Here is a 20,266-nt window from a genome sequence, read left to right as displayed (position 1 = left end):
CTTTTTCGTACCGTACATCCATCCATCCAGACCTAACCAAAAGACTCGCCTAGTGGCATGTAGTTATACAAAACCCCGAGTACTAAGCCACCTTTTTCTCTCAGGCTAGACGAATACGATTGACGGATAGTCCACCTCGGTATTCTCGGATCAAAGCCTGGACTAGTTGAAGGGAATAAATAGGACATTGCATAGAATTCTAATTTTGGTTCAAATGTCTGGCTAGCGTGTTGATTCAAGTTTGTGGTACTGTAGTACGTTCTCTGAGACTGCTCTTCTTCATCAAAATTACCGTTCCTACCATATATATCGCACGGAGTATCATGAATAGATTACATGAGATGACGATAGCCACCTTAAGATATGCATCTACTATATACCTACCTAGTGTCGTCATCACTAGGTCCGGTATAAGCTAAGTAAGTGGCTGTGTATTCTGCTTTGCATACTACTCCGTACACTGTACATTCTATCGACGTAGGCCAAGGTTTATCCCAAGAAATCTGCATTCCTTTTTCAGTTGTTTGGTTGTTTGGTTTTCTATATCCTGCTCAAGGTAACAAACAAGCTTTCTAAAACCAAGGGAATGCAGCGTGGAACCTTGGGATATAAAAAAAAAACAATACTTTTCTGGCCACATTAATCACCTCAAATCACTTGAGATACACAGTCTGATAAGTAAAAAAAAAAGGTAAGCCGTTAATTTGGAAAGAAAAGGTATTAGAATGTATCCCCAGAGGATAGCCGCTAATCGGTATATAAAAAGCAAAAAAGCAAAGAGCAAAAAAAAAAAAAAAAAAAAAAAAAAAAAGGCGAGACATGAATAAGAATGATATCGCAGCAACGCCCAGCGCACACTGCACACTGCAATCGTACAGAAGGATCAATCAATCATCCAAAGAATTTTTTTTTTTTCTTCTTTCTTTTACCGAGAGAAACGCTTGAATGCCATGGTAGCCGCCAGACCGGCTGCAAGAAGAGTACCGCCCATAGTGACGGCTTGTAGAGCGGCGTTCATCATCTGGCGCCTGTTGCGGGTGCGGCAGCGGTTGAAAAAGTCTGCCATATCATTGCCCCGGGGGAATGGAGTGTCTGGGACCTCTTCGCCCAGGAACTCGCACAGGGGAGCCCAACCATCGCTGATCTGGTATTCAAGGAGCCTCTCGGGCGGAACAAGACTGCGAACCTCTGCAACATGGTCCAAGTAAACCTGCTTCCCCTTGCCAGGGAAGTCACCACGGAAGAAGGTTTCAAAGAACTTGTTCAGCATGGGGTAGTACATGCTAGCAGCCCAGCTGAAGTGGGAAATGAAGCGGTGCTCGGGATCAGACACACGCCAGAATACGGTCTTCATGACGGACCTATAACCAGACTGTTATTTAGGAAAAGAGCGCATTTCTAAGAGGGAAAATGCCACATACGCATGCCACGAGTCGACTTCACGGGTGGTTAGAATGACCTTGGCATTGGGATAGGCCTCAATCAGCTCCTTAGCGAAGGCACAAGCGGGCCAGTCGCAAACAGCCTAGGATGTTGATTAGACCCTGTTCTTCTCTCGAGCGTTTTGCATTGAATAGGGTAATTACCTGGCACTCCCCCAGAAGCTGATCCCACTCCTTGCGACCAAACTCACCGATACCATCATACTTGGCGGCCAGAGCGTCGTGCCACATGAGGCAGTCGGGAGGGTTCTCCACACTGGCAGACATCATGTGGTAGCATCTCAGATAACCCAGGCGCTCAAGGGCCTTGCGAAGGGCTATTCAGAATTGAGAAACCAAGGTTAGCCACGGCCAAATGAGGGTCTGGAGGCCCTAAACATACAAGCAGTTCCGGTTCTTCCGACTCCCAGAGCCAGCACCTTCATGGGAACAGTACGGTGGCATTTGCGTCTGTCGATATTGGTGTCACAGGTGAAGACATCGGTCACTGGCTGAGGAGCCAGATTATCGGAATAAGCCAAAGACATTTTGATATTCTACAGATATAAAGAATAATAGTGATGATGTTGAAGTAGATCGGGTGTGTTGGTTCTGAAATGGTTAACGAAGGTCTGAATGAACGAAGCCTCGACAAGTTGAAAGGAAAGAACTCCAAAGACAGGGACAAGAAACAATTCCTGGAGAATAAAGAAGAAAAGAAAAAGAGGTGAATGTTTAAAGATGCGAAAAGGAGACTGGGTTGATCAGTGGTAATAAAAGTTCTTGGGAATATCGATAAGTCATCAATACGCCGGTACACTTGATAAAGCCAGCTTTGAAAACTTGAAAACTTGCAATTTTGGTACGTATTTCAGGTTGTATTTAAAATAATGAATGGTACAACTTGAAGACCGGAAGCGATTGATAAAAATAACAGTATAATCAATAGGAAATAAGAACCCGGAATGATTGCGACGACCTTGAATCGTAAGAGTACTTTGTCAGTAATTATTATCCGAATAACCATCATCAATGGAGGCGCTATCCAAAGTTGCTAGTCATGATCGTCAGTTTCTTTTGTTCTTTCGTATTGTCTACCTTTTCTGGTTCTGTGTCTCAGCCCTGCTTCATAGATCTGAGTCTTCCGCTCGTAGACACTCCATCCACAGCTGTCATTCCCTCCACGCCAAGCCATCAATATCTTCCGATGCACTTTTGCTATAGATATCCAAGCGAAAAGAGACTCATTTGCATGCGCCATCACCAGTAATAGGAAGCCACAGCCAGCCTGAAAAGAACGGAATAGGATTGTCAGGGGCGCCGCCGGCTTTCTCGGCACATCCGTATGAAGGCTGTAATTGCCAAGGAATACTGGAGATTAGCCCAAAATTATTGAACGTCATTCTATGAATGGGTCTCAGCGTTCGACACAGGATGGAGTCCCATGGATGCATAGGCTACATGCCAAGGCCGCCCGTCGGCGAACCCCCAGGTTGGCCGCGTAGACTCTCAATTCGCGGATCGTTGAATTTCTGGGATTGGCCCGTGGGTATGGAGCATTTAGTCTGGAAAATGCCCTTTGGAAAGCGAAACCGTGCCTTGCGTTGTGTAATTGGTCGTCATCACTTACCTAGGGGCGACGCGTACTCCGTACGTTCCCTCCGTCTTGGCCATCCGCAAATAACACATTGCAGAAACAGCTCTGAAACGAAGCTCCCCACAGCATCATGACTTAGAGTTTTTTTTTTTTTTTTCGTTTTTTGCTCTTCTCCGAATTTGGTCTAATTGTATACACAGGTACCTTTGGATCAGCGTCAGGCAAGGTGAGTGTGGTTGCAGTTGTATCCAATTTATCCATAATAAGTCGAATGGAGAGTACTTATGTGTTATGGTGACGAGTTGGCACTAAAAAGAATCGTAATCATCCCCAGGCGCCACAATCGTCGGCTATAATCTGCCAGGAAGCCATGCGGCACGCGGCCAAGGCCTTTGTAAGAAAAGTGTACCCAGGAAAGAAACCTGCGGGAAGTTCAGCCGCCCCCTGCAAGAGTCGTCATGATTCCCCTTTTTTTCCTTCAGTAATTTATTAACCCTGCTTTTTACCAGAAAAAAAAAGGTTAAAATAATAAAGATGAACCAAAAAAATTTTAAAAGGGGAGGTCACCACTTCTTGCAAGACTTGCATAATTATTGACAGTTTATCCAATCGAGATACCTTTCTTGCACTTCTTCAACCTTCTTTTTTGCAATTGTTTTGCTTTTTCCTGGATTGGGGTGTGGACGCCGCTCCGTCTCGTATCGCCAACAAAGTTTGGCGCCTCGTGTTGGGGAGATCAACGACTCGTATCGATTGATAATCAGTAGTGGTTCCGCCTATACCTGACTTAGTTGGCAACCGTATCCAATCCGTATCCCGGTGGTATCAGGGGTAAAGGGCTAGTGGCTGGTGGCGAAGTCGGAGATTTCTTTCCCCTAACGATGGAAAGCACCGGGATTCGTCATAAAAAGTCTCTCATCACAAACAGCTCTGACCTCGTTGAATATTTGAAGTCTTCTAGCCTAGTATGGTTTTCCAAGTTAGTGATTCAGAGTGCCGTATTCTGATGCAGCCTGAAACTGCGAGACGAGTTTTGCAACCTTGCTGTACCAAGTGAAGTATCCTGCCGGCTGAGTCCATGAATGCCAAGATGGTTTTTTCTTAGGTGGTTGATGGAGTAACATTAACTGCGCGCTCTAATAACGATCTTCGCTGCTTCCTAATTTTCGTCCCGAAGTATCGACAGCGTTCAGAGAGTATCAAGCATAAATGATGATCTAGCGACCATCCAGCTCACAGGGAACACCGTGGCATGGCGAGACAGCCTAGTTTTGGAGTTCTGTTGGGCATCGTATGAATAGGATCAGGCTATATCCATTCCTCTATACGGAGTACCACAGATCGACTGTCGCTGATTTTGGGGGGGAATAGCAGGTCCGCAAGGCTTAGAGCTGGGATGGTCGCTGAGTCCGATAACGGACGCTCAGTCTTCAAGGGTCCAGGGTCTGCTCCATGGGAAACTGCGATAATAACATCAGCCGTAACAAGTAGAATCAACGGCCCTTATGGTAGTAGCTAATTGACTCGAATTGCAAAAAAAAAAAAAAAAAAAAAGAGTCAGTGGACCCTTTGTGCGATGAAGTTGTTTTAAAGTAGTAGATGCCAAGATATGTTGTCACCATCGATGCCACTCTCGCAATTGCTAGTCGTGATCACCTCACTTTGACTATGTCCATTCTGGGATAACCCGACTCTGTCTCAATTCTGGGACCTCTAAATGAAGCTTCTTTTAACCTCACAGGCGTTATCTTGAGCTTAAATCGCATAATTGATCGTTCTGGTTATTATGTATTAGGTTGGTGTGATTTCGGCTGTTGAGGGTCAGGCACCGTCGTTTTTCTACCCAAGAATCACACCAATCAGTCTTAGAACCGACGGTTTCAACCAGTGTCTATTGATAAAATTTTGACTTTGCTCAAGGTTAAATTATAACGGTGCAGGTGTTACCCCCACCTTAGGGTTGGGGTATTAGTTGTTGATAGTCAAGTATATAATGCCAAATCAAACGGACAAGTAATGGCTAGAATAGTGCCCAATGATATCACGATCAGAATACTCCTAATAACTCCGGTGATGACCATATACAGTGGTCATCCATGCAAAATATCTAGTCCATCGAGATGGGATCTCTCCCCCACCCTCCTCATATTTGATACTCGCCTTACTCCAGCTTGTCCAGATGCTCAAGTCTCGTCAGGACGACTTGTTTACTCGTCTCCTCGATCTCACCCGCAAGAAAAATCTCATCTAAGATGGCATACACCTATACAGTATCTCGTAGTCAGCCTGTGTTCAACTCTCTGTTCCGATTCCCATCACACCGTCACCACCGCATAATATACAGTGTACGTCGACCCCCAGTATAATGGCACTAACTTTATAAAAGTTGAAAACCAAGTCCAGCTCACACACATTGCCGAAGAATTGATCCAATACTTCGACAAAGAAATGAATCGCCTCGAGATATGCTAATTCGTTGTCCGTTGCGTCGACGCATGCGCAGAAGAAGAGGCCGGCGTATCTTCGGTATACAACCTTCGTGCTTCGCTTGAATTCGACAAAGTTTGACTGGTATTTTTGATCTCTGGGGGCCACCAGGCGATGAACCTAGGGAATGTTATTTATCTGTCACAAAGAGGAATGACAGAACCCGACACCAATCTTGTGGTGGGGTGGGATACAACGGACCTCTCCTTTCAGCTTCACTTTTTCTTCATCCTGGGCCGCAGTCCACTCGTCAGTTCACTGTAGATCGGTACCATTGAGGTACTTGACGACTTACACTGTACGGCGCATACCATTTTGCGAGCCGGGTCTTGCCCCTATCCAAGTCTTTGTTAGCTTCCATGTAGTTTTAACTGACGGGGTACGGCAACGCGAAAAGCTTACTGGCGATTCTGGACTAGGATAAAGGAGAGAACCATCTTGATTTATGGATCCGCAGTGCTCCGAGCAAGGGACTGCAGGGACAGACTGCTCTCGTGCATCGAGCCATGAGTGCAGCTCCGCAATCAGGTCGAGAGCGCGATACTGCCGGTATTTACCGCCTCCAAAACGCCTTTTACTTCTATCTGTTTTCTTTTTGGTTTCATACTATTGGGAACAAAAAAAATATGGGAGTCTCAGTGGTTGGTGTTATCTTCCGTAGGGATAGATCTCTTCTAGGCCACCTGCAGCGTAGATAATGCTGCGGTGATCGGCTGTCTGATGTGACTGGTAATAGCGCTTCCAAGGTTAAATATAGTTCTAAACGCTAAGGGCCGTTATGCCGATGGGTGAAAGCAAACACCTTTTTCCACCTCAGCTGCACAAGACTTGCGCCACGGCATGGTTGCAAGAGATCTCCTCTCTCTTGGTTATAATATGATCCCCCGAGATCCGTATAGGGTCATCCGGGCTTCTGCACCCTCCCTCTCTTCCTCCCAGTAGAGTTGCAACCTCCCCCGCAGCTCCGCTCCTCGCCATGCCGGTTTACATGCTCTATGGCTTCCGGTGGCCACGGGCTGGCTTCACAGGCATCCGCGTTTACATTGTCCTACACAATTTAGAAGATGCGACAGCCGAGTACATCCAGAGACCAATCACTACCCACTTACTCCTTGAATCCTTCAAAAATACCGAACCCAATATTGTCTCCAATCTCCCTGAATTGAGCTTTATCGAACAGTATGATCCCGAAGATGAAACTGATGAGGCAGTGAGCAAACCCTATGCGTATGTTGGCGCAAAAGTGATTAGTATCCCTGATGCAGACACCGCGAGTCCCGGCTCTTACTGGAACGCGGATCTCTTCCAGGAGAATCCGTTGGATACGAGTGCTGCAAAGGCGTTGGCTGAGATGCGGGACAAGTATGCGGCTGGTGAGAGGATTGGCTGGTGGATTGTATACAATGGGGACCCTGAAAGATACTACCCCCATAGCGAAGGAGAAGAGGATAGTATCATGGAAGAAGATGATGATGACTACGATGATAACGAATATGATCGTGATGAATATGTGAGCGAACCACCATCAACCCCCTCGACACCAACGGTAAGTCCTCGGAAAATCGCAGCTGTTAATGTGGCAAGTCTAATGTATGCGCTTTGTGCGATTATACAGGTGCGTTTACCCGAAAGATTGACGCGATTCTTTACCAAAAGATCTACGTGATGGCTATATGAATTATGTCGGATTTTAAGATTTTAGAAAGGGAAGGGGGGGAGGGGTTCAAGGTTTCGTCAACAAGCTTGCTTTTGGTGTTTGCGGGTGTCACAGTCTCAGGATATTACGGTGGGTTGGATGTTTGTATCTGTTTTAATTATGATGACTCTTTTCGTTCCAATAACCAAATACTACCTTTCAGCTGGAGCCATATCCCTTCTGCCAACTGGCGTCGAAGGTGGCCTTGTCCACAGCGAACGCTCGAATATAGTCTCTTTCTAGGTCGTGGGCTCTTCGGCCCAGTAAAACAAGACTGTGAAGTGGGCGTCCCATTTCGACCTGGGACAACTCCTGGAGGGTTCCGGCGACCAGTTTTTGATCGGAGGCTCCAACTCGGGCAGCTCCGATAGCGAGACTATCGGGCCCATAGATACCCTCCTTTCGCTCTTCCTCGGTTTCTAGCATCTGGCTGGCGCATTGCGCAACAGTCATGTAACGCGGAGGCTCATAGATCAGCCGACCTCTGGCCATGTTCTCCAGTGACTGTTCTTTAACCTTGATATCCAGCAGCACGAGGGTATGGAGGCCGAATTGAAGGTTTTCTTTGATCCGATCATAGTATGAGGACGGTTTCCAGTTCTCTGTGAAGAACACCATGCTGACAGTCTGCCCGAAGTTGTAAAGCTGTAGACCAGTGCAGCCAATTCCAGACATGATTGATGCATTCGGGATAACCTTGGATTCTATGCCCAATTCGCGCGCCCGGAGGACCAAGTCAGTGTGTGTCGTCGCTCTACAGTGGCAAACCAAAAAAAAAAAAAATAAGTCAGCTATGTCAGAAAGACAGGAAGGTATACGACGAGAGGGCGTACCCGAATGGATCCCCCACAACGAGGAAAGCAACATCAACCTTGTCCGCGTTCGCGAGGATGTCATCACTACCACTCTCGACGAGTTCTCGATCGGCTACAGTAACAGGACGTCCATAAAACGCCTCCTACTAAATCAATTCATCATTAGTTAACCATAGCCCTATTCGGATCATAGCACGGCGCGCAATTTCAAGGAATCTCACTAATTTCTCTTTCTCGACCAGCAGAATGCTCGTGTAGGCTTCAAGGTAGACCCGTTCGGCCTTCTTCACTACCTCCAGACCACGGACAGTAATGTCCGTCTCATCTGCGAGTCCCAAGCCAACGAGGTACAACATTTTGTCTCTTAGTGTGAATAGTTTAGTTAATCAGGCGTTGTTCAAAAAGTTTCACTATCACCCCACCAAAATGTCGCTCGGGGCGGAAAACGGAGAAACTGATGATGCGAATAAGGCAGTTACTTCGGACGGACTTGCGCCAACCGCCTCTTCTATATCCCTTCATTGTCGCATTCATTCTTATTGGAGTTTTTCATCTTGTTTTATCGATATTTCAGGTCTTTACTGAATTTCTGTTGTGGCTTGTTTGATAATTTGTTTGATTTCAATGCTTGATTGCCAACATGTCTACCGATCGTACGCCGAAGTACCGACAGGAAATCCAGCAGGTAAGCATACTTTCATCCGATGCGCTTATTTGCTCCCCTTCTTCAGTTGGATCCAGAGAAAAAAAGGCGCAAGGTATAGAATGATATGGAGACAATTCCTTGTTTTGAGTGAGTTTATCTGGTAGTATGTTGTATTCTGAGCATGGGCAACAGGCTGTCATAGCCGCGCTCCATTTCACTTATACTGTGTTGCCTGTGACTTAGCCTGTCTGCTTTGTGTCGCTATTTTTGCTCTTGTCTCCTGTTGTTTCTCATAGCATGCCCGGCATCTCCCGCACCATCCTTTAGTCATGCGGACAGACATGGGATCAGAGGGGATTTCCCCGAGCCTGGATAGCATTGAGTCCTCTGACTCGGAAATACGAAATGGATCTCCCTTCCGTGACGCAACCCCTCTGTCTGCCGTTGATTCTGATGTTTCGGATGTATCTTTCAGCAGCATGGTGTCGTGCTTGGAAGATGCGGCATCGGCCGACGATTGCGGAATAGAGACACCTGAAGATAGCAAAACCATGGAATTGTTTTCTGCTAGCCTTGCTAACACATTTCGACAGATGATGTTTGTCTCTGGGGAGACTGCTGAGCCTTCAGTTGAGACAACCACTCTGATTGAGGATATTGTCCGCCAGCAAGTTGTCGAGATTGTATGTTACCTGCTGCATCTCGGAACTTTATATTTTACTAACATTGATCTAGCTGGCCCGCAGCACGGCTTTGGCGACTCGTCGTGGAGTGCGCTCTATCTCTACTGATGATCTGATCTTTCTGATTCGCCACGACAAAGCAAAAGTGTCCCGACTAAAGACTTTCCTCTCTTGGAAAGATGTCCGCAAGAACGTGAAGGACTCTGATGATAAGGGTGGGGCCGATGCTGCTGATTTTGCAGGGGCCGATGACCCAATTGCTGGTGGAGTCGTTGCAGGCCCTCAAGATGTTGCTTCCAAGCCGAAGAATAAGAGAGCTCGTGTTGGTCTTGTTTGGGATGTGAATAGCTTTTACTCCATCCAAGTTCCTGAGAGAGAAGATGAGGAAGACGAGGAGGAGGAAGAGCAAAATTACGCCACTCTTCAACGCTTAGCAGCTGCGGATGAGCGAACGAAGAATATGACGAAGGAGGAGTACGTGTTTTGGTCTGAATGCCGCCAAGCATCCTTCACATATCGCAAGAGCAAACGTTTCCGCGAATGGGCTGGCTTTGGAATTGTGACCGAATCTAAACCAAACGACGATATTGTCGATATCCTTGGGTTTCTCACCTTTGAGATCGTGCAGACTTTGACTGAAGAAGCCTTGAAGGTTAAGGAACGCGAAGATCGTGAGAAGAACCGTCGCGGGGGAGCAGAGAATGGAACCGGCGAGAATTCCAAGAAGCGCAAGCGCGAAACTGGACTCTTTGATCCCCCCGAGGAGGGCCGTACTCCAGTAGAACCAAGACACATCCGCGAGGCATATCGCAAGCTTCAGGCGACCCCAAATAAAAATATCGCGATGCTACTTCATAACGGACGCATTCCTGCGCGGATGCCGGTGCGACTGGTAAGCTACCTAATTACAATACTCATGTGCTGCTAAGGATTCACTTGCTAATGTTTTGCAGATTTGATACCTTACGGATTTACGGTGTTTATCATTGCATGGAGTGATTCAGATTAACAGAGATACCCATACCATCATGAGCGTACGATATCTATCACGGGCCTAGGATTGGTTTTCTTTTTCAGGAGTTATGCGGAACCTATTTTCACACTTATTATTCACTATTTTTTCTAGGCCTTGCGTTGCTTGTCTTGTAATATATCTACTATTAACCAAATTTTATTTATATTCAACTATATTGTTCCCTTCCACACCAACCTTGGAATATTTGCGCAAATCAGATCTGATAGTTAGTTAATCTTAGGTTCACTACTTCTTTCACTCAACCTAGTATAGAAAAGTTTATAGTGATAGTATAATCCTTTAGGTTCAGGAAGCAAAGGATACCTTTCTATTCAAGTATCTAGTAATATAGTAAGTGAATGTCCTTGGATTTGCTGAATAGTCTATTGCTATACTAGGGGATATGACACTGTGAATGATCCTAGGATTAGGGCCCTTGGCTAGGAAAGATGGTTATAAAAGTAGCAAGTCCATATCCTTTTCTACTCTTCTTTCTCTTGTTCATCACTCCCTCTCATACTTTCCTCTTTCCTTTGAGCTCTCCAGCACCTTTCCAATTCCTAACCAACCAACCAACCAACCAACCAACCAACTTTTCATTGAACTTCAAATCAAAATGAAGCTTCATCTTGCCCTTTTCTCTTTGGTCCTCTCTGCAGTTACTGTGGTTGCAATGCCCAAAGACATTGCCGAAAGTGAGTCAGTCTACACGCGCAAATCAAGTACACAAAACTGACAAAGATTCTGATGGTAGCCCTCGCCCTCCGCGACGCTGTCGATGAGGTCGATGACTTGGCGCCTGTGACTGATGGACTTGATCAGGTAAAGCCCCCAACCCAAGGTCATCCAGAAGTGAAACATAAAAAAAAAAAAAAAAACATGTCCTCCGCCACAGACTGGCTGACTGGCTAACCAACATCGTTACACAACAGAGCAAAGTCGAGGACGACACCGATGACTTCGAACTCTCCAAGAAGAAGAAGAAGAAGAAGAAGAAGAACCCCTGCAAGAGAGGCTGCTACACGAGCTGGGACTGCTGCCACAATGATATGTGCTACCTTGGGATTTGCATGGGACCGCAGAAGCCTCCCCGTGTTTGAAGTGGGGGTTAATTGATATGTGCTGGGATTCGGAGCGGAGTAGCGATGCTGCCTAGCTGCTTATTGGTTTCTTCTGCTCTTCTTCTCCTGCATAGTCTTTTGCGGTGGGGAGATCTGATCTAGTCTCGCGTGCTAGCATGGAGGGTATTGAAACTGGAGGACTGACGTATCGACGTGTCTGGTGGCCCAACCAGGTCTACTACTACCTAATACTTTTGTCTATTAGTTTGAGGCAATATGAACTCGGTCCATCATTGAAGAACAAGACCAATTGGTTATCTAGTAAATTGATTGTAAGCGTTGCTCTGGGATAACGACCTTCATCACACTCTGGTGCCGCTGCATCTAGAAGCAACTTGATGGCCTCGTTGTTCCCACGCACAGCAGCAGACATCAACTGCGACATTCTCGTGAGGAGGGCCATCGCATTCCTCCTCCTCCTCCTCCTTCTTCTTCTTCTTTGAATGGCTTTCATTCCAGTACCTTCTTCTGATGAAGCAGTATCCCTTTGATCACATCAGAGTAGCCTTTGCATTTAGCGTCTGCAGGCATTTCTACAGCAGTTTTGTGATTGAGTGATCTGATGCTCCTGGGATGCGCCGTCTTCTCCCGACGACAAGCGGAATTACACCATCTTATTGCTAGGCCCCTCTGCTGTTATTTCAAGGAAGCCAAAAGAATGACGTTGATGATCTGCATTTCTGTCGGCTTTCATTAGGTAGGACCAATTTACCTTTAATAGATGGTCATTGTGATTTACGGACTCCCTGGATTCCCCCCAACCACATACAGTTCCCTACAACAGTATAATGAGGGTATGTTACTTTGGAGACTGAGATGTTGATTTAAAAATTATTATATACGTAGTATCGGTATATTTAATCTCATAGTACAATCATGAATAGGAGGGTCCAGTCACAGCCAGCTGCAACTTGGACATTATAGCCCGAAATTCAAAGAACACCAAAGCAACAGCCGGCTAGAGTGAGGAGATTCAAGACATCACTGCCAAAAACAGGCCGGGGACATTTATCACACAAGAGGACAGGTTGAGGTGCCTGGAGGGTATCATTTCACAAAAGGTTGCGCAGTGCCCGCTTAAGCGCACTCCACTGGGAACGGACGGGTTGCGGTTGGAACTAACTGGTGAAAGTGGGCTGATTCATCTCGGTGTCTAGATGTTGGTCGAGCCACATGGCTGAAGTTGGCCCCTGGAACGAGAGAAGTTACCAGTCCGCAGACAGGCTCAAACTCAAGTCAAACCTAGTGCAGAGTGCCCAGAGCAGATGAATACAAAGCACGATAAACCCGTGGATCAGAACTACCAAATATTTAGTTAGACCTTCGTTGTGGGCGCCAGAAGAGGATGGAGAAAATACACCTGCTTACCTTCATGCCCAACTAGTTTGATTAGCTTGACTCGACCTGGTCTTTTCAGCCAGGTCGGAACTAAATCCATCTGACATGTCCGGCCTTCAATCACCAGACAGCCACCTCTGTGTCGGAGGCATTCGAGATGTCGGCGCCTGCGCTCCATGATTCGTCGAATGCGCCAGTTACAAAAGGCCTCGTCTGTGCGGAACGAGCATTTTTCCATGGGACATTCCAGTTTGCGCTCAAAACGCTCGACTAGCCAGTCGACTTTTAGATGCACGCCGGTGTAAACTAGAGAGTAGAAGTGGCGGGAAGTGTGTTTCAAGGCCAATGCATCAGGATAAGCGAGATACGAAGAGATGTGCAGGTGGAGTTCTGTTGGGAGATCCATAAGCTTGAATTGCGGTTGAGATTCCGGGGCATTCTGGGTGGAAATGGATTCCATTGTTATTTTCCCGACCCACTCCGGGGTTTTCTTTTTTCTGTTGTTGATAACGATAGAGAGTAATTATACGAGAAGAAATATAGAAGTACAGAAAGATAGCAAGCTTCTGGCAGCTTAAAAGGAGGGAAAGCCACAGAATATAAACCCGAGAGGATCCGAGGGGCCACAGGGGGCAGTGCTGTCCCTAGGGAGTAGCAGTAGACAGTGTGGTTGTCTTATATATATATAGAAGCGATCCAGTGCTGGTGCCTAAAATACCAAGAGCGAAACAGAGGAAACCTTAGACAGACCAGCGTCGAAGGCACACAAGAAAGAGGAAGCCAGAGAATGGAGGTGTCACAGCTTGTTCAAGACTGTGAGCGACGTTGAGAACATAGATTCAGTAAAGCTGAAATGAGATTGTCGTCATTGACGTCCTCACAAGCCGTGATGAAAACGATGGGACTCATTTAGCCATATACAACGATCCCCACCTCCTCTCACTGGAGAGGGAGAGAATCCTGGTGCAACTAGGGCTGCCACAACGAGAGACAAGCCATGTATATATCCGATAGATGGAACCAGACGCGACCTCTGTTGATCTGAGGAAGAAAGAACGTACTCTGTAGAGTAAAAGGGGAGAAGAGGGAGGAAGAGAGAGAGAGAGAGAGAGAGGGGGGAGATAAGCCTCATCCACACCGCCTGCCGCTTTAATCCCCGCTCTTCAACTTTCCTCCGGCGACCAAATGATGGATTTATTACTCCATCAACTGAGCTCTCGTCCAGCATATTTCTCTGACGTGACTGCTCAACCTACAGTCTTTTTTTTTTTTTTTTACCATCTGTGGATTTATTTCTTACCGTCATCATGTCTGGAAAACAATCCGCCTACGGTACTCCGTCCTCGGACACCTCCGTTCACAAAACTTGGAATCGCGAAGAATACGCCAAAAAGGCCGCAGATGAGGATGCCAGACGCAAAGAAGAAGGAAAGGCTCGCTACGAGGCGAAACTGCTCGGCAAGAAATGGCATGCCCCTGTCGACTACAGCTCTCTCGAAGCTACAACATCCCGTAAAGCACGACTCGATGTCGCCTCCATGGTGGGAAAGACGACAATTGTGTCTGCGGGCTCCGCGGTGGGCAAACGCGGTCGAGGTGCGGGCTTCTACTGCCCGGACTGCGACCTTACTTTCAAAGACAACTTGCAACTCGTGGAGCATTTGAATAGCAAGCAGCACTTGATTGCCACCGGACAGAGCGGTGAAGTCACAAGGGCCACAGTGGAAGATGTGCGGGAACGGTTGCGGATGCTCGCTCACCAGAAACGAGTCAGAGAAGAGGAGGAGCGACGGGCCTGGCAGCTGGATCTTGGCGAGCGACTCAAGGAAAGGGAAGAGGAAATTGCCAGAGAACGTGAGGAGAAGCGAAGGAAGAGAAACGAGAAGCGCCGGAAAGGTGGCGAGGACGCTATCAAACAAGAAGACAGCTGGGAAGGCCGCCTGGGAATTATCGCCTAGCCAAAAATGCCCTCTTTTATGACTTTGATCTTCATCAGTGGATATCTTGACGACCACAACCAAATGGTCCTGTTTTACCCTAACGGTCTATATACCCCGGCGTTTACCATCGCCTTTGAGTGTCTTTTTTTTTTTTTTTTTTTTTTTTTTTCTAGGTTGGAGTTGGGGAAGAAGGCGTTCAATATACCGTAACTCTTATTCGGCAAAAAATGTCATGGAAGATAGGGAAATATCACTGCATAACAAATAGACAACCATATTAACCAACGCCTTGGCCCCAATTGATCCGGTAACTCCTAATATTTGCTTTATCCCTCAGAACTCCTTCAGTCAAAGCACTCAATTCCCTCTATTGTACGAATGGCTCGTGCCCCCTCTCGTTCGAATTGGCCGACAAGTCGTTCGCATTCTCGTTTCAGCCTTTCCTCTCCGTTCTTTGCATTCCACATAATCCATTCCTCCACAGTCATTTTCTTTTCGGGGCTGGTTAATTCGCCCTTTATATTGTTCAGCGCTCCATGGAGGTTGGCATTTTCCTTGTCGCTAGCGCTGGCTAGTAGGATCTCATCAAAATCAATTGGAACCCAGGGGTGAGATGTTTGAAGCCTGCCGCTCGGAACGTTGCGTTTTGAAGGCGATGGTGTACTTGCTGCGAGAGGAATCCGTACAGGTGCCCTTTTCGACGGTGAGGACATCTGAGCCCGCTGAGATGAGGGCTTCAGGGAAGGAGGCTGGTTTTCAGCATCGGAGGACTGCGGTGATAGAGACGGCGAGCCGTGGAAGGGAGACGGAAGAGGGGAAACAGGATCATCCTCCTGGGCTTGCTTCTCAGAGCGGGTAGCTTCAGGTGATCGGGTGTCAAGATCAGGATTCCGTGATTCCGCAATTGACTTGGCGTATTGTTTCTCTTGAGGAATGTCACTGTACCGCTCGGCCGTCTTTGGAGGTACCTTAGATAACCTACGATGGCTGAACGACTGGTCAGAACTCGGTTCTCGCGTCTCTTGCTTGGGCGTGTCTAAATAGAAAGCTTGCGATGGTTCCTCTTGTGCATTCTGTGGCTCAACAGGGGCTTCCAGAGACCTTTTCCCAGCCTGCTTGGATTTTTTGGTTTTATCTGACGAGGTCTTCTTCTTAGACTTCTTCTTTGCATCCCTGTCGCTGTGTTCTGCATCAGAGCAATGCTCTGGCAGTTGTGATGGGATCTCCACCGATAAAAAGGACGCATGATGCTCGCCATCATCGTCGTCATTGGTCGCCTGTACTTCGGATCGCGCGTCAATTTTGGATGCGTCTTGACTTGCTGGTTCATCATTTGTATTTCCTGAGCTTCCGCGCTTGCTCTTTCCTTTCGTTGATTTGGTCTTCTGCTCTGCAGACACCTCCCCCACGTCTAACATTTGTCGATCAGTGTCTGGTCCGATGTGCTCCTTCGGCCTCTCAACGTCATCCAGAGGCGCTTTCTCCTTTTTGGTCGCCTTCTTCTTTGATTTCGACTTTTTTGAAGCCGGCTTAGACGCAGTATTTTCAAGTCCCATTTCCTCATTGTCGCGTGCGTCGGGCTCGTCAGTATCAAGACCGGCCTCGATTTCCGCATCGAGCTCGGAGTCCCGCGGTACACGGGAAGTTGAGGTGGCCTTTGATGTCACCGAAGCAGTAGACGCCTTCCGGCTCCTTGATATCTTCTTTTTAGTTCCACGGTTCGATTTCTGATCTTCCTCTTCTGGAGCTTCACTTTCATCTCCTATGACAACGCTTTGCTCCTGCTGGGTGCTAGTGCGGGATTTGGTGGCCCTTTTCTTCGTGGGTGGCTCGGGTTGATCAGTGATTTCTCCGTCGGCGATACTCCTTACATATGTGTCCAACTCGGCACTAGATCTCTTCCTACCTCGAGTATTGCGCTTTGGTTTTGAGGGCTCCGGTTGGGCAGATACTGCTTCATCCACGTCCATTTGAGTAGCGGTTTCTTGCACATCGTCCTTTTTGGATTTCGTAGCCTTCGACTTCGACTTGGATGACTTTTTCGTGGATTTCGCCTTGGTGGACTGGGACAATACACTCTGGTCCATTGTATCTTCAACATCAGACGCGAGAATATCCGAAACGGTAGACTGTGTTGAGAGGCGGGAGGAGGCCTTAGATGGGCGCCCCTTCTTGGCGCGTGAGGCTTTTCCTTTGGTGGCAGGAGGCTTCGCAAAAACAAAGAATGAGCAGTCGGAGGAACGGCGGTAGTGTTCGTCACTGGCGAACAGTCAATAGGGCTTAATAGGAAGGAGCGGATGGGCACCAACAATGGGTCGTCTTTGGGTTCCCAGCCATCCAGAGATAATTTGCAGTAGGCACAGCTAGCCAAGTCGATGCTCTCTTCGTTTGGGCAAAAATACCATCCACCTTCAACCATCTGCCGCCAAAGTGTCGGTTAGAAAAACATCCAATTTAATTGGAAAATGCTCCACATGTCGCGCCTACCTTTTCTGACTGGCATTTCCAGCCACGCTTGCCATCGTGTGGCCATGAATCGCCAAAAGTCGCCTGCCTGGCCTGGGTTATCCTCTCGCTAGTAGGGTCTTCTATTTCGGCGGGGTTCGAGCTATGCTGTTGGATGTCTGTCATAACAGCCCATCCACAGTCCTTCGAGTGTTTTAGATGCTCCGTAATCGGATTGTCATCTTCTTCCCATCCGTCGAGCGCTCTCCGACACAGGAAACATGTTGTGTTATCTGGATTCGTTTCGTAGGGGTTGTAGAAAAAGCCTGCGTGCGCCAACTGTCGCGAAACTACTGTTAGTCTCATAGTCGGAAGGGGGGGATTTGTATTAGGTCCAAGGGATAATTTCCAAGTACCTCAGCTGGAGAAGGTCGGCTATGAGGCCAAGAGATGGGTTTCGCGGACTTGGAGGTAGAAGTCCTTCGTGTTTCCGGGTGCAAGACGAGATCAAAGGTTGCTAGACGGGCGGCGAAAGTCTCCATTTGGTGGGCCATGGTGGAAGCAGAAAGCAAGCATCAGGAAGAGGTCTTGATAGAGTTCCTAGATGCTATAGGAAAAGGAATCGGGGGTTGCTAAATATCTATCGCAAGGGCGCCTCTTGTTTACAGCCTTGTTTTGGCAGAAACGCGCCGGCGGAGCACGCTCACACGTGATTTATCACAGCCTGAGGCACGCCAACGTGTGTTTCCGCTTGCGGGTCCAGAATCATCAGCCGCACTTCAGTTCACTTCAGTTCCTCCGTAGTTCCACTTGCATGTTGCCGAGGGTACGTCAGAAGAAAATGTCCAGGGAATAATCACCTCCATTGTCACAGTTCCATTCGTTTGTTTCTTCCGTCTTGGAAATCATGGTTTGAGTCTGCGAGTGTCTGATCCAGTCTCTCCTTTCCTCTCACGACAATGCGCGAAGCTACTGTAAGACATCTCAATCGTTTCCTTCTCCCTTCCCCCTTTTGTATTTATCTCAGTTCTAATGCATGCTGGTTTGAAGGCTCTCCTTTCGAACGCTACATCGGGCTCTTACATACGTCTACGCTCGATTCACCCGTCCCTTCCGCGATGTAGTCGGAGATCGGGCTCCCTCCGGTATTTTTCATCCGAGCAGAACTCAACTCCTGCACGCAATGGTAGTCTTTGGGTTCCTGGCAACCGAGCCTTGTCGCATGGCACTCCTAGTACATATTCCGCATCGTCGGACCATGCCATCCTGAATTCCCCATCGTCTGCGTCATTTTCGACCTCCTCGAAAGCCTGCGATCCGGGCGACTGGGATGCGAACCCGGACCTCTCCATCTCCGCCTTCTCCGAACTTCCCTCTAAGGACTTTGGCGTCAACCAGCACATGATCATTAACCAAGAATTTAAAGAGGCTCTCCGACAGATTCTCTGGCAATTCCGAGCTCCAATTCGCTACGCTTTCGCATATGGATCAGGAGTGTTCCCGCAGCACGGCAGTGCCCCAGGTTCGGAGCAATGCCATCCGTCCGCTCCGGCAGCCATTCAAAACATGCAGCAGGGCAAAGGAAAGATGATTGACTTTATATTTGGGGTATCATATTCCCAGCACTGGCATTCATTAAATCTTGCGCAACATCGGGACCATTATTCTGGGCTAGGATCCCTAGGTTCGTACGTGGTCTCCCAGGTGCAAGACAAACTCGGAGCGGGTGTATACTTCAATCCTTATATAACCGTCAACGGCACTTTGATTAAGTATGGCGTTGTCAACTTGGACACTCTATGCAATGACCTCAGTCGATGGGAATCCTTATACCTTGCCGGTCGACTCCAAAAACCGGTCAAGATTTTGCGAGACCACCCGAAAGTGCGACTGGCCAACCAAATGAATTTATTATCGGCGGTTCGAGTAGCCTTGCTCCTGCTTCCAGCCGAATTCACCGAGTTTCAACTGTACAGTACGATTGCGTCACTCAGCTACATGGGCGACCTCCGCATGGCATTGCCCGTGGAGGACCCGCGAAAGGTCAACAATATTGTCTCCTCCCAGATGGCAAATTTCAGACGATTATATGCACCGCTCATTGATAATCTCCCTAATGTTGTCTTTAATGACACGCGCTGCAATGAAGGCGACTGGATCGATGACCCCGAGGCCAATGTGCGACTGTCCCAAGATATGGACCCAGTCAAGCGCGGGAACATGGTTCGTCGACTGCCGGAAAGCTTCCGCGAGAAGCTGTATTTCCAGTACCAAACCCGCTTTGGCATCCCCCGAGCTGACTTCATGCAAATGATGATGGAAAGCACGGACAATGATCCGGAGCTGGTCCGCCGTAGACAAGGAGGGCCATTTGAACAGCGAATCGCCGGCGATGCTGGTCTCAAGAAAGAAATCCAAACCGCAATCACGAGAACGATCCGGTGGCCCAGCTCCGTGGAGTCAGTTAAGGGGCTGTTTACTGCGGGAATTAGTCGAACTTGGCGGTATGTGAGGGCAAAGCAAGACAAGTATAGAAAATCGGGCAAGCAAGCCACCGAGGCAGCAAGAGACTCTTCTGCAAAGGCTCCTAAGCAGGAATAGAGTCCCATTTTGGACATCCATCAGTTACGGTGGGGGGCCGTGATCGAAGCAGCTTTCCAGTGCTATAAAAAAGAAAAAAAAAAAAAAAAAGAGAGAGAGACAAAAGGTACCACCTGAAAAAGCATATCAAGGCGTTTATTTCTAGGCATTAGTGAGTAAATATACTGCAGTTTAGATGTGGGTGATATGGAGCATAAAATCTAGATACATTTTTGAGATATTTTATATGTACTTCTGGTAGAGTGACGTAGCTCACTCAACATAATGGAGCCATTGAAGTAGAATATGAGGGCTTACCACGACAGAAAGTCACCTACATCTATATAGATGACTCAATTGATCAATGATTGATTGATTGTTGGAATCTTTCGAGATGCGCGCCATTCTGACTCATAAAAACCTGGTGCTAAAAAGGTACTTGGATGGATGCTCCCCTCTGGTTCCGTCTGTTCCCCCACCAC

At 47.6% G+C, this 20,266-nt stretch overlaps 11 protein-coding genes across 11 annotated transcripts; 5 read left to right on the top strand and 6 right to left on the bottom strand.

The window, feature by feature from the left end:
* Positions 1 to 782: 782 nt before the first annotated feature.
* Positions 783 to 2,250, bottom strand: P175DRAFT_0515022 (sulfotransferase family protein). Its single transcript, XM_040898833.1, has 4 exons — positions 1,825 to 2,250; positions 1,587 to 1,759; positions 1,422 to 1,525; positions 783 to 1,361 (listed from the first exon to the last, which is right to left on the bottom strand). Exons 1-4 carry the CDS (start codon positions 1,967 to 1,969, stop codon positions 926 to 928), a joined length of 858 nt encoding a protein of 285 aa, XP_040754450.1. The 5' UTR covers positions 1,970 to 2,250; the 3' UTR covers positions 783 to 925.
* Positions 2,251 to 4,927: 2,677 nt separating this feature from the next.
* P175DRAFT_0474885 (AP-2 complex subunit sigma) lies at positions 4,928 to 6,192 on the bottom strand. The gene is made up of 5 exons (XM_040895227.1): positions 5,908 to 6,192; positions 5,801 to 5,840; positions 5,707 to 5,736; positions 5,395 to 5,625; positions 4,928 to 5,281 (listed from the first exon to the last, which is right to left on the bottom strand). Exons 1-5 carry the CDS (start codon positions 5,940 to 5,942, stop codon positions 5,180 to 5,182), a joined length of 438 nt encoding a protein of 145 aa, XP_040754449.1. The 5' UTR covers positions 5,943 to 6,192; the 3' UTR covers positions 4,928 to 5,179.
* A 123-nt stretch (positions 6,193 to 6,315) lies between these two features.
* On the top strand, positions 6,316 to 7,394 carry P175DRAFT_0499612 (uncharacterized protein). Its single transcript, XM_040896771.1, has 2 exons — positions 6,316 to 7,051; positions 7,121 to 7,394. The coding sequence occupies exons 1-2, from the start codon at positions 6,482 to 6,484 to the stop codon at positions 7,169 to 7,171; spliced, it is 621 nt and encodes a 206-aa protein (XP_040754448.1). The 5' UTR covers positions 6,316 to 6,481; the 3' UTR covers positions 7,172 to 7,394.
* On the bottom strand, positions 7,361 to 8,372 carry dph5 (diphthine synthase; the record flags this gene model as incomplete). Its single annotated transcript, XM_040898292.1, has 3 exons — positions 7,361 to 7,955; positions 8,035 to 8,159; positions 8,238 to 8,372. 3 exons carry the CDS (start codon positions 8,370 to 8,372, stop codon positions 7,361 to 7,363), a joined length of 855 nt encoding a protein of 284 aa, XP_040754447.1.
* A 172-nt stretch (positions 8,373 to 8,544) lies between these two features.
* On the top strand, positions 8,545 to 10,534 carry P175DRAFT_0522124 (transcriptional regulator SPT3). Its single transcript, XM_040899237.1, has 3 exons — positions 8,545 to 9,345; positions 9,398 to 10,237; positions 10,299 to 10,534. The coding sequence occupies exons 1-3, from the start codon at positions 8,992 to 8,994 to the stop codon at positions 10,302 to 10,304; spliced, it is 1,200 nt and encodes a 399-aa protein (XP_040754446.1). The 5' UTR covers positions 8,545 to 8,991; the 3' UTR covers positions 10,305 to 10,534.
* A 420-nt stretch (positions 10,535 to 10,954) lies between these two features.
* Positions 10,955 to 11,483, top strand: P175DRAFT_0499609 (uncharacterized protein). The gene is made up of 3 exons (XM_040896770.1): positions 10,955 to 11,055; positions 11,115 to 11,182; positions 11,293 to 11,483. The coding sequence occupies exons 1-3, from the start codon at positions 10,977 to 10,979 to the stop codon at positions 11,458 to 11,460; spliced, it is 315 nt and encodes a 104-aa protein (XP_040754445.1). The 5' UTR covers positions 10,955 to 10,976; the 3' UTR covers positions 11,461 to 11,483.
* Positions 11,484 to 11,561: 78 nt separating this feature from the next.
* On the bottom strand, positions 11,562 to 12,072 carry P175DRAFT_0155890 (uncharacterized protein). The gene has a single exon (XM_040892461.1). It carries the CDS (start codon positions 11,933 to 11,935, stop codon positions 11,663 to 11,665), a length of 273 nt encoding a protein of 90 aa, XP_040754444.1. The 5' UTR covers positions 11,936 to 12,072; the 3' UTR covers positions 11,562 to 11,662.
* Positions 12,073 to 12,686: 614 nt separating this feature from the next.
* Positions 12,687 to 13,279, bottom strand: P175DRAFT_0431697 (uncharacterized protein; the record flags this gene model as incomplete). The annotated part of the gene is made up of 2 exons (XM_040893499.1): positions 12,687 to 12,781; positions 12,850 to 13,279. 2 exons carry the CDS (start codon positions 13,277 to 13,279, stop codon positions 12,687 to 12,689), a joined length of 525 nt encoding a protein of 174 aa, XP_040754443.1.
* An 800-nt stretch (positions 13,280 to 14,079) lies between these two features.
* Positions 14,080 to 14,928, top strand: P175DRAFT_0499606 (U4/U6-U5 snRNP complex subunit SNU23). Its single transcript, XM_040896769.1, has one exon. It carries the CDS (start codon positions 14,127 to 14,129, stop codon positions 14,775 to 14,777), a length of 651 nt encoding a protein of 216 aa, XP_040754442.1. The 5' UTR covers positions 14,080 to 14,126; the 3' UTR covers positions 14,778 to 14,928.
* On the bottom strand, positions 14,925 to 17,836 carry P175DRAFT_0454326 (uncharacterized protein). Its single transcript, XM_040894567.1, has 4 exons — positions 17,621 to 17,836; positions 17,247 to 17,543; positions 17,069 to 17,178; positions 14,925 to 17,018 (listed from the first exon to the last, which is right to left on the bottom strand). The coding sequence occupies exons 1-4, from the start codon at positions 17,756 to 17,758 to the stop codon at positions 15,104 to 15,106; spliced, it is 2,460 nt and encodes an 819-aa protein (XP_040754441.1). The 5' UTR covers positions 17,759 to 17,836; the 3' UTR covers positions 14,925 to 15,103.
* Positions 17,837 to 17,986: 150 nt separating this feature from the next.
* On the top strand, positions 17,987 to 20,011 carry P175DRAFT_0454323 (phosphatidate cytidylyltransferase). The gene is made up of 2 exons (XM_040894566.1): positions 17,987 to 18,178; positions 18,255 to 20,011. The coding sequence occupies exons 1-2, from the start codon at positions 18,164 to 18,166 to the stop codon at positions 19,803 to 19,805; spliced, it is 1,566 nt and encodes a 521-aa protein (XP_040754440.1). The 5' UTR covers positions 17,987 to 18,163; the 3' UTR covers positions 19,806 to 20,011.
* The last annotated feature ends 255 nt before the right edge of the window (positions 20,012 to 20,266 follow it).

The sequence above is a fragment of the Aspergillus ochraceoroseus genome, assembly GCF_002846915.1.
Source record: "Aspergillus ochraceoroseus IBT 24754 chromosome Unknown P175scaffold_2, whole genome shotgun sequence".
NCBI classification, from domain to species: Eukaryota; Fungi; Ascomycota; class Eurotiomycetes; order Eurotiales; family Aspergillaceae; genus Aspergillus; species Aspergillus ochraceoroseus.
This window is presented reverse-complemented; position numbering and strand designations above follow the sequence as displayed.